General features: G+C 35.8%; 1 protein-coding gene across 1 annotated transcript; it reads left to right on the forward strand.

The window, feature by feature from the left end:
• Window positions 1–324: 324 nt before the first annotated feature.
• On the forward strand, window positions 325–2,946 carry LOC105446382. Its single transcript, XM_030995195.1, has 2 exons — window positions 325–419; window positions 1,687–2,946. Exons 1-2 carry the CDS (start codon window positions 362–364, stop codon window positions 2,307–2,309), a joined length of 681 nt encoding a protein of 226 aa, XP_030851055.1. The 5' UTR covers window positions 325–361; the 3' UTR covers window positions 2,310–2,946.
• The last annotated feature ends 8,372 nt before the right edge of the window (window positions 2,947–11,318 follow it).

The following is an 11,318-nucleotide window of genomic DNA, read 5'->3' on the forward strand; positions in this document are numbered from 1 at the left end:
TTTCTACCGAAAACAACTTTTTACCATATTCAGAAATATTTCGATACAGTGTGACTGTTAACTCATAGTGTTTCCTAAAAGTTAGATTTTGCAAGTAAGGACATCTGCTACCTCAGAATTATCCCGAATACTTCAATTAAATGGTCACTTTTATCATTAAACTTGTAATAAATATTCACAATATGTTACTAACTTTCATAATTTAAATTATATTGAGAACACAACAATCAGACTATACATCTACGTCTTTTGCATTACAATAACCACAGTCATAAAATGTTTCTTATATATATATATATATATATATATATTCTATAGTTCGCCGATAATTAACACTTTGATAGCCCTCCTAGCGACGATCATGTTTATGATATCAACGGTGATGGCGTGTTCTTCCTGCCCTCATGATTGCTTGATTGGTGAGTTGATAACATTCCGCCCCATTTTTTCTTCCTTTTTTATCAAAAGGCTGACATCATCAGTATTGTAGGTACAAGTCTGGGTCACAATTCACAGTTCACAATAGAGGGCCCAAACTCTTCTCACAGGAGCGTCCCCTTGAAATGTAAGAGGGAATTGCCAAAAAAAGAACATTAGTTTTCAAATTTGAAAAAAAATTGAGATTTACTACTTACAGTTGGTACGTTTGAAAAGCTGAGAGCTTGAGTTTGAATGGTAGGATAATTTGAATCAACACTCCCTCTCCCTTCCTCCATTCCTTCCTTCCTTCGTCTCGCGATACAGCGATATCCGCATATGTATATATAATGATTATTATTATTCTTTCGCATGAGGAAGAAGAATATAAAAAAAAATTACGATGAAGTTAAAGAAAATATTTATAATAGTCATTGTGACCCCCATCCCCCCCTAAAAAAAAATATATATATATATATAGTAATCAGTATAACCAGGATGCTTAGGAAGCATTTACCGTTAGCCGTTGAAATGCAGCTCGGAAAATGTTGGAGAAAAGAAGCTCTCTCTCTCTCTCTTTCTCTCTCGCATGTGTTCTGTCAAAGACAGCTAGGTCCACACACCAGAGCCTTCTTTTGTTCTTTCTCCATCCCTCTCTATCTGTATCCCTTTTTCGTCCTTATGTCATAATTATGATCTGTCACCTATCTAGTCTGACACCATCCAAATTCTTGGTCTCCTCTTCCCCGTTTTCAAAGATGTCCCTGAGCATAACTTGTTATCCCACGTAAGTGTTCTGTCATTTCTGTCCGCAGATTGTGTTTTGTAAAGCACATACGATGCGTTTAGGACACGTGCTCATGTGAACACTGTTCCAATCACATTTGTATAAACTAGCCGAAATCCCAAGGATTGAACTAATCCCAAACCTAACTACAACTGTAAACATCAACTGAAACCCAAGTACAATGCTAACCCTAAGACTAGTTCATTGAGTAGTAGCCACCGAAGCACTGACGTCCGAGAGTCAGGATGCGAAAGCTTTTTTTATTTTTTTTTTATAGATGTAGATATTTATACAAGCGATTTCCAAGCCTTTGTCTTTAGCTTGTTGGGAAGTACTCTCGCAAAATTGACAATTTTAATACTAGCGTTCGGCCTGGTCCCCAAATTTGAAAATAAGAATGTTTTTTCTGTTAGTAGCTTGTCGGAAAAAAGAGCATTGTCCTGTTGTGATGCCTCGGTATTTTCCCCTTGGCTTTCTTCCAGCTTACTACCCGTTTGAGGGAGACGTTACTGACAGCTCCGGTAACAACCGCGACGGAACTACGACCGGCGATGTTTCTTACGCGGCTGGCCAATGCGGTCAGGCCGCGTCCTTTAACGGTGCGTCTAAAATGAGCGTCCAGTCGTTTGCCAACTTCGCCTGGGGCACGGAGTTCAGTGTCAGTGTATGGTTCAAGCGAACCGGTGAGTGGGGGAACTACCAGGGCATCATCAATAATGGGTATTACACTACAGGGAGCTGGGAGATCAGAATGGGTAGGGAGAACAGCGGTCAGATGTTAGGCGGTGGTGTCGTTACAACCGCTGCGTCTACTACCTGGGACTACATACATCTTGTCGCTTTGCGGAACACCTGGAACCACGTGACCATGACCTATGACGGGTCTACCTTGCTCTACTACCTCAATGGTCAGCAGCAGACAGCCAACAACCAGAACTGTTGCACTGGCCCTATTCTAACACGCAATACACCGGTCACTATTGGTCAAGCAGGTCCAGGGAAAAGTAACGAGTATTTTTATGGCTTGATTGACGAGGTCAAGATCTATGGCCGAGTGCTCACCGCGGTCGAGGTTCAAAATATGGCCAACCATCCATGTCTTTAAAAATCCGTAACTCGATTCTTCTCAAGTATATTGGTCAAGGGATTGTAGAAGATATTTGTTTGTTTTGTTATAGAGCTTTGTACCAGGCCTTAAACCATTGTGGCATCTTTATTATTGGCATTAATCATGTTAATGATATGGTATTTCATGAAATTTATAATTCAAGTATGACAAATGTTATGCCTTCATTGTTAATTTTTCATAACCTAATACTTTTGATTTGGTTTAAGACTGTTTAATACGGTTTTACTGCCTTATAATTTCGAAAATTCAAAATACTGTATTAAAATGAGATATTATTATTTTCAAATTAACGATTTTAAAGGCGTTGGTTCTAAAGAAATGATACATGTTAGTATTAATTTGTCCATGTATGAAACTCGAAATATGATTATAGGTTCATCGGGAAATTTTAGACGCTTTATCATCAATGATTATTTTGTAAGTTTACGGACCTATCATAGTAGAAGTCTTGTTAACGACCCAACATAAATATAATTCCGATAAGCCATGCTCATAATCTTTTATGCTTGGATTGTTTGTGAAAAGAAGCTTCTACAGGATGATTTTGGTATCACTTTGAACCTTTTAATCGTTCTTATCTTGGAAAGTTCATGGTGTGATGTTATCCCTAAATAAACAGATCTTTGAACGGGTTTATTATATGTCAAAAATCATTTCGTGTCTGATAAACGTAAACCCGGCGAGCCTTGTCAATAGACAGCTCTTGTGATTGCCATAGCACGTAGTCAAAGTGTACATTAACAAACGTGTTTCTTTAAATATAAAAAAAAAAAATCAGCAGATAAAGAGAAAGAGAGAAGGAAGGGAAGGAGAAAGAGAGAAAATACGGAGAGAGGGAGAGAGAAAAAAAGATAAGAGAGAGAGGGGTAAATGGGTTACGGAAAACGAATACAGATACATAGACAGATGGAGTAAGCAAATAATTACCGTTGGTGAAGGTGATGGGACAAACTATCACTTCCGAGGTGATCTGGATGTAGCTATCTTTTCGAAGCGAAGCTGAGGAAAGATAGCGTATACATTCTGATCGACGGGGAAGTGATAGTTTGCCATCACCTGAATCCAAAAGGTGATTATTTGCTTTATATTCACAATTTAACTACAAAAAGAAAAGGATGTGTATGCATCTACATAAAAGACACCTAGGCCCAAATTCACACCAAAAAAAGTTTTAAGTTTAACCTAACCACTTGAGGGTACGATGCGCGTATGTGTTTTCTTTGATTGTGCTCATTGGTAATGCGCGCTTAAGTACGCCTGTTTTAGTGCGCTTTTGGATAATCTTCAGTGAAAGTGCGTTGCCCTGTGTAGATAGTACCTCTATCTTCAGTGAAAGTGCGTTGCACTGTGTAGATATCAGTACTACCTACACAGTGTAACGAACTTTTTGCTTATCCCATCAATAATGGGCGAACTATCTTTTATTTGCTTTTGACCAATCGTAGAGCAAGATTCTTAGTATGTGGAATATAAAGAGGGATAATACTAGTAGAGAAAGAGGTAGATATAGAAAGAGAGTGGGAGAGAGAGAGAGAGAGATAAACTAGAAACTGGAATTTCATTTCTAAGGAACCCTTTCAGAGTATAAGAAAAATGCATTAAAATCATAATACATTGTGTGTGTTTTTTAAATATCATATCAATAAAGTTAAGATGGCAATTAAAGCACTTGTAAACATACTAAGATAGTGTAATTTGTATAATAATACATATGTGCGCTACGTTAGGATTATACAAAAAGATCAACATATGTAGTTGAATAATTGCGATTTACCAATCTTTAACATAATAATTCTAACAAACCTTTTATTGTTGACATCTTTGGGATATTCAGCAAAACAACAAATTGAAGTGAGTCCCCCTCCACCTGGGCAAACCTTCATACTTTCTAAACCGCAAAGTTTCGAACATATTTACCCAAATGAGTCATGCTTGGACTAGTATGCCTTGATGACAAATAACAGTATTTCAAAATTAACAAGATTGCTATTATTTTGTATTGTTCTAAGAGACAGTCACATTGTTTGTATGTATCGGGCTAATTAACGAGCTCCTAACACCCTGCTGACCTTGAATCTATATTTCACGGTTGACTGAGTTCAAATTAAAGGAAAAATAAGCAAGTGTCAATGGTTGCTGAAGCAGTTGCATTGCAAGGGATTATCTGTTACCTGTTTCGCAATTCTAATATAGTAATGACACCACTTTAGTTCCGTTTGGAAATTGTGATAATGCACTTTAGGGTGTGTCATGAGATCTCTAACCAGCCTAATGCATACAAACATCGCCGTCCTTCATGAATGTTACTGTCTCTCAGTACACTCAATAAATGACATCAATCTTGTGAAGTTTGACATGTGGTACCTCTGATTTCACACGAAAAAATTATATGAGAACCACATGATTAATTTCCTTTCAGGTAAATTTGTAAAGAAACTTGGTGGTTCAAAATGTATGAGGAATTGCTTGGGAGGGGCTTACGTTTTTTGTGTATAGTTAAAACATTTTCGATGTGTTTGGGCGGGTCCTATAGTGAGAAAAAATATATAGTGCAGTTATCACAATCAAATAAGTAGTGAAATTCGTCACCGTTACTGTCCAAAGTACAAAGACTACAAAACATATTACGCCTTGGAATGCTCTTGTATCGTCCTACACAGGGTAAGTGATGAATTACAAAAAATACATGAATTTACTCCATTCTTTTGATCCAGCTGTTCCAAGTAGGATTCTAATACCTGAATATTTACATTGACTATTTTCAAACGTCTCGTTGTGCAAATTCAAAAGGCACTTCCAGCCACGTATTGTGTGTGTGAGAGAGAGAGAAAGAGAGAGAGAGGAAGAGAAACAGAGGGATTATAATTTGGCCATTTGCTTGACGAAAGTATTGCTAGGGTTACCACCTGGTACTTCAAAATCAGTCATTACAGTAAACAGAATATGAAGAAAATGGTGCATGTGGCGAGAGACAACAAACTATTTATTATATTATTTTAATTTCAACGATGAATCTTAACAAATAATGATACCTTCATTCCTTTATTTCTTACGCATCTTTTCCAAGTCACCTGATTTTAAGCTCCATATATCTAGATTAAACGAAGAGTTCACGGAAATAGATATATATGGACTCAAGTGTTTATTTTACATATCGAGCTAAATCAATACAGTAAGGAGTAAATACCCCCACTTGCCACTGTACTTTGCACAGTAAATATAGCCATAAGGATTACGTGCACGCATAATACTCAATGATTAACAAGAGAAATATATGAATCCACTTCTGACAGCCCAGCCATATTAATACTTATAAAAAGAAACTGCTCTAAATTTTCACTCCTTAACAAATGTCTGGTTTTGTCCCATTATACCTCCAGTGAGTCAGGTTTAAGCCCACATACTTTTTAAAGCTTGAGATGCTTCAACCATTAAAAACAATCAATGTATAGATAATGATTGAGTCTGGTAGTTTTAACGCTTGGATTTGATTAAACACAGTTACCTATTCCATTCAAATTAGAATAATATAGAATAAATTGAAAGAAATTAAAAAGAAATAGAAGGAACATTTTGAAACGAACAAACAAAATATAATAAAACTAAATAAGATACAATACAATAAAAAATAGTATTTAATAAAATAAAATCTACCTCTTCTGTAAAACAGAGTCACCCTCATGGTAAACTCTACATTTTTCAAACTGAATACGTATAACTTAAAGAATGAATTTAATAATGGAACACATTTTATTTAATGAAATACGGAAATATTTCATTAGTAAAGGGTACATAAGATGATGGCATCGCCTGTTCCCATATTTTCCTGTTCCATCTTACCCCACCATAGCTTATGATCATTAAACTACTGCATAACATATCATGTTAAAACCGCTTGTGTGCGAATGATGTACAAGGATTACATAAGGGAAATTACCTGTCTTGCCTTCAAAAGATCCCTCAAAACTCACCTTTTCCCCAATGATCTATGTGATATACTCCCTGTACTGTACATTTTTGTCCTCTTTTCATATATTTGTATTTGTAAGCGCTATGGTACTTTTTGTTTTTAGCGCTCCTAAGAATTCGATATTATTATTATTATACACAGTTTTTCCACGGGGGGACACGGAGGCTGAGGTCGCTCGCCAAATTCAAATTACCACTTTATAAATTTTGCACTGAGAGGCAATGTATCGAAATATTACAAATAAAATTACATACACAATTTTAGACCCCCCCCCCCCGTAGAAAAATTGTGTATAGTAATTTATAAGAGTTTGTGCTTTCGTGAGTTTTGTCATGTAATCCTTGTACATAATTCGCACAAAAGTGGTTTTAAAATGACATGTGAAGGTGTAGTTTAATGAACAGTCCAAGTGTCTGTACTTTGTTTACTGTACTTAAATTATTTTTATGTGCTTATAATATTTTGTATTTCTTTAATGGGCTATCTAACTTTACAGGTTTTCGCATCCTGAATTGAATTGAATTGACCACCTCACTGCCCGAATAATAATAATAATAATATTTAATAATATTTAATTTTTATATAGCGCTTAATACAAATGTCTCTAAGCGCTTTACACATATACTATTACCCCAGTCATTGGATTCAGTGCTTTCCCGCACACAATGTCTGTACAATCTCCACTCCCTGGGGAGCATTTCAGCCAGGCGTTACATGACGCTCAAAAACTGTTTGACCAACAATGACGGTCGCATCCTACCGGGTACCCATTTAACACCTGGGTGGAGTGTAGCAATTACAGGTTAATATCTTGCCGAAGGATATTAGTGCCGTGTCGAGATTCGAATCCTCGACCTTCGAATATCAGGTGTCGAGTACGGGAATATTGGTAGTTTTTAAATTGACGATAGGGGGTGTATATAGTGGCAGCAGATATTATTTCTTGTATATTTACTTTCTACAAAACACAAATCTTTTCCATTTCTAATCCAGCAACTGACCAAATTGAGTTCATCTTGGATCATAGATTTCGAGATGCGAAAAATTATAAACATCCGAATCCAACCTTTATGATTTTGTTAATCTTTCTTGTTCGGTGATTTTGTTGATGGTGCACTAGACCGACATCCCATGAGACCATCAAAGCATTATACCAAAATTTCGGTCTTCTGAGATTTCTAGGCAATTTTAACAATTTTCGTGAGATTGGTGGTCCGTGATATCGACATTTTTTTAATCTCCTTTTTATCGGTTTACTGGGCGGTTGGTCACATGCGCTGGAGATCTCGTGGGTCGTGAGAGTTATGAAACTTTTGTAATATCATTTTGTGTTCTATATTTTACTATTTAAGTCTTTTAATCGGCCATTTTTCTCTTATTATTCTGGGCTGTCGGTTTCAGGGCCTTACAAAGTATTATTTTAACATTTATTTATTCATTCATTTATCCACTTTATTTCTTGCTCGCTTAATTGTGAGTTGGTATAATAAAAATCGCTCCTACTAGCATGGAGGACCGCCTTAAAAGATTGTTCGGTAATGTTCCTCATAATCAAGTATTTAACACCGCAGTCCATGGTATAAGGAAGGAAATATTTGATTGAAATATTGTTTACCAGTCTACAAAAATGAGGGTGATTACGTGGGCTATGTGTGGAAGGCAAAACGAAATTTAAACATTTAAACAGATTCGTCAAATATTTGATATGATATATTCAAGATAATTTCATATCTTCAGCAATATTAATAATCAGTTAACAGGAGCCATGTTTATTCGATTGAAATATTAATTCTGATTGGTTATCATAATAACCTCAGACACAATCTATAAAATACAAATACAAATTATGTAAAATGATTAACCACTGAATAAACTCATTATAAGACAAAGGTCAGAGCAGGCCTTCGAAACCTCGTGATATCATAACTTCTAGGGATCGAAATTGACGCGATATATATCACGTGATAAATAAAGGCGTTATCAAAACGTTCCTTACCACCATTCTAAAAGTACACGCCATTGTTTTGCGACAACTCCTGGCAGTTGGCTCGGTGTACTATTTACAGTCAAGATTTTGACATCCTTTCTGGACTAGGCTATTGACGTGTCTACTGCTAGATTAATGTCAGACAGAGGGCACTTGTATACCTTCGTGTTCTAATATAAGTAAGTAATATAAAAGTTTAATATACATGGGTGTGCAGTATGGTACATAGTGACGTGTAATTAGACATTTGAATATCGTTAAAATTAATAAATGTAGTCGGTGTAGACGAAAGTGCTGGACTTGCTTCAATATGGTTGGGGCGTACAGTTGTAAACAGAGAATAAATAATATCAACTGACCTCCGTCTCGTTTCATTTTTTAAATTTGTATAGTTCTGATTGTATGTATAATTAATACATGTAAGTGAGTATGGCTTTGTCTCTCTAACTCTTTGTGTCAATCCCTTTTCTGCTTCAGTGAAACTTACTTCTGCGTGTATAGTATTTAAAGTAATGTATGCTGATGAGTATTATTGTGTTAATACAGTTGTGGTATAGGCATTGTAATGAATAAGTGTATGTGCGTGTATGTTTTTGCTTCTATTACTATTGCCTGTTGATTTATTTTATTCATATTTCATTGATGTTCATTTATTTGCATTTATTTCAACAGGGCCCATCCTACTATGCTTTCCTTTAATACGAAGAGGTCCTTCCAATATATCTTTTGAATGTACTCATTATGTAAATTATTATGTTGGTAATGGAAAAAATAAATCGAAATTGAATTGATTTGAATGAAATTAAAGGAAATCAGAGAAGCATAAACTTAAACTTTCTGATGAATATCTTTACATTTAACTTGCTACAGGGTGATTCCGCCATGGGGGTGAACACTGATGGCGAGGAGATGGGTCCAGGATCAACAGTAACAGATGGAGTCGAGGTAAGCGAAATGCTTTTCTATGCTTAGGCATTTTAGAAGGTTTAGTCATTAAAGTCTAAAGGAAATGATATTATATCTACTTGTCTTTCATATTTCATTAATAATTACGAGGTTTCTAGACTTGACGTTCTCACTCCTGATGTTCACACACATTCACGACGACTATCACCCCCTCACATTTGCCACATAATTGTTGAATTAAATATTAATTAGCAAAACTACTAGTTTCCTTTCGAAGAACAAAGTGTCGTCCCTGTAGATCGACAACTAACTAGTTTTTCTAGACCGAGTACCCACAAGACCGACAAAACATAGAAATGTAGGAGAAAATATAGAAAAGGAAAACAAAAGTCTACGAGATAGTCGGCCCTCAAGACCGACAGCTGATGCAAACGATAAATCAAAGAAATACATAATATAAGGTAGTAAAAGAAATCCGGTGGTATTTCGGCCCGTAGGCCGTCGGTCTATTGAACCTTCTAAACAGTTATCGGAAGCTCTGAGAGACCGACACTGCCAGTCTCTTGTGATTTTGTTCTGGTGCCTTTTATGATTACAAATTAAATGGTCTGCGAGCCACTAAATAGAAGATATGATTCCGTTCGTGTTGACAGTCAGTAAGGATGTATTTTCATTCATTTGTATTAGCACCAAAACTTTATGTCGTCGTATCGAATCGTCTGACGGGCCGGACGTAGCCCTTTGTCAATAGCCCTCACGTTGTCAGAGTCCGTAAATTGAGTGAAGCGAGCCAGAGAAACTGAAGCGCCTGCACTAAGGGCCTCTTGACAAGTGATCTGACCTTTAGGAGCCAGAGCATATAACACCGAGTTCCTATAGGAAATATATTCATTCAGATGGTCATATCTCAGCCAATACTTAACATATTAAAAGTAATACAAATTTTTGGTATGGGTCATGAATTTGATTCAAATGAACATATTGGAAACATATGCGATCCTACAATATTCAGTGATCGTTGTCGCGGTTGAAATCAAGTCTAAAGTTATGAATTTGTAAATAATAAACTCTTTATGTTCTTTTGCTCCCTCTCAAGGTCAAGATATTAATTAAGATATAAAACAATGTTTCTTAACTAAAATCGACCGATTAGCTATACCCGTTTGAAAATTATATATCACAACTACATATTCTGAGATTTGTTATGATTACAAATTAAATGGTCTGCGAGCCACTTAATAGAAGATATGATTCCGTTCATGCTGACAGTCAGTAAGGGTGTATTTTTATCCATTTGTATTAGCACCAATTTTTTTTTTGTGTTAAATACTTTTGTCGTCGTATCGAATCGTCTGACGGGCCGGATGTAGCTAATGAGCCGCTATCTATAAAGAAAATACATTGAAATATTAAAGTGGTAGTAACTGAATAACTTTTAAAGAAAGAGATTAATGAAAGTTCCGGAAATCCAACACAAACTAAGAAAATGTTAAAGTTTTAAATTTGAAAGCATTCTAACACAATGTTTTATCGCGTGAGCATCCCAACCAGCTGTCCTGTACAAAAAAACCTTCTTTCCTAATTTAATCCAATAACAACGATATAGTAGTGATAAACCAATGTTCTAAATGTATTATTTGATATATTCTTTAACCATCGACAAACAATGTAATACAACACATTGATTTCATCAGAAAACAAAAGACCGAGATGTTCGAAAATTAGATGACAGAATGTTTGTTTGATACCAAATTAAAGATTCGTAATATTCTCATCCTTCGGGCCTCCATAATAAGGACCCCAAAAATGGATTATGTATTATTCCCCTCCAAATAATTATTCTTGGATTGACTTAGTGGCTTAGAACCAAATTTTTAAATTGTTAACATAAAGAAGCTTTGGAAACTGAAAGATGACAATCAGTCAAGGGTTTTTTGTCCGACCGGACAAATCTGCATTGAATATTTCCTGCTGAAGCAGCCTAGTAAAGGCACAACATGTCAGTTCCAAAGTTAAGTAAAGTCTGATCTATTTGATGATACATGTTACCAGGCGTGTACGTAGGATTTTTTTTCGAAGGGGGGTTTTAAAATTTTACAATTGCGCCAAAAATTTCGCAACG

This window comes from Strongylocentrotus purpuratus, unplaced genomic scaffold, assembly GCF_000002235.5.
Source record: "Strongylocentrotus purpuratus isolate Spur 01 unplaced genomic scaffold, Spur_5.0 spur5_scaffold_21, whole genome shotgun sequence".
Taxonomy (NCBI): domain Eukaryota; kingdom Metazoa; phylum Echinodermata; class Echinoidea; order Camarodonta; family Strongylocentrotidae; genus Strongylocentrotus; species Strongylocentrotus purpuratus.

What these genes read in the sequence shown, in the direction of transcription:
- LOC105446382 (XM_030995195.1), top strand. Translation starts at nt 362, where the DNA reads ATGTTTATGATATCAACGGTGATGGCGTGTTCTTCCTGCCCTCATGAT. An exon ending in CCCTCATGATTGCTTGATTG is followed by an intron (nt 420 to 1,686) that starts GTGAGTTGATAA and finishes GCTTTCTTCCAG; the next exon opens with CTTACTACCCGTTTGAGGGA.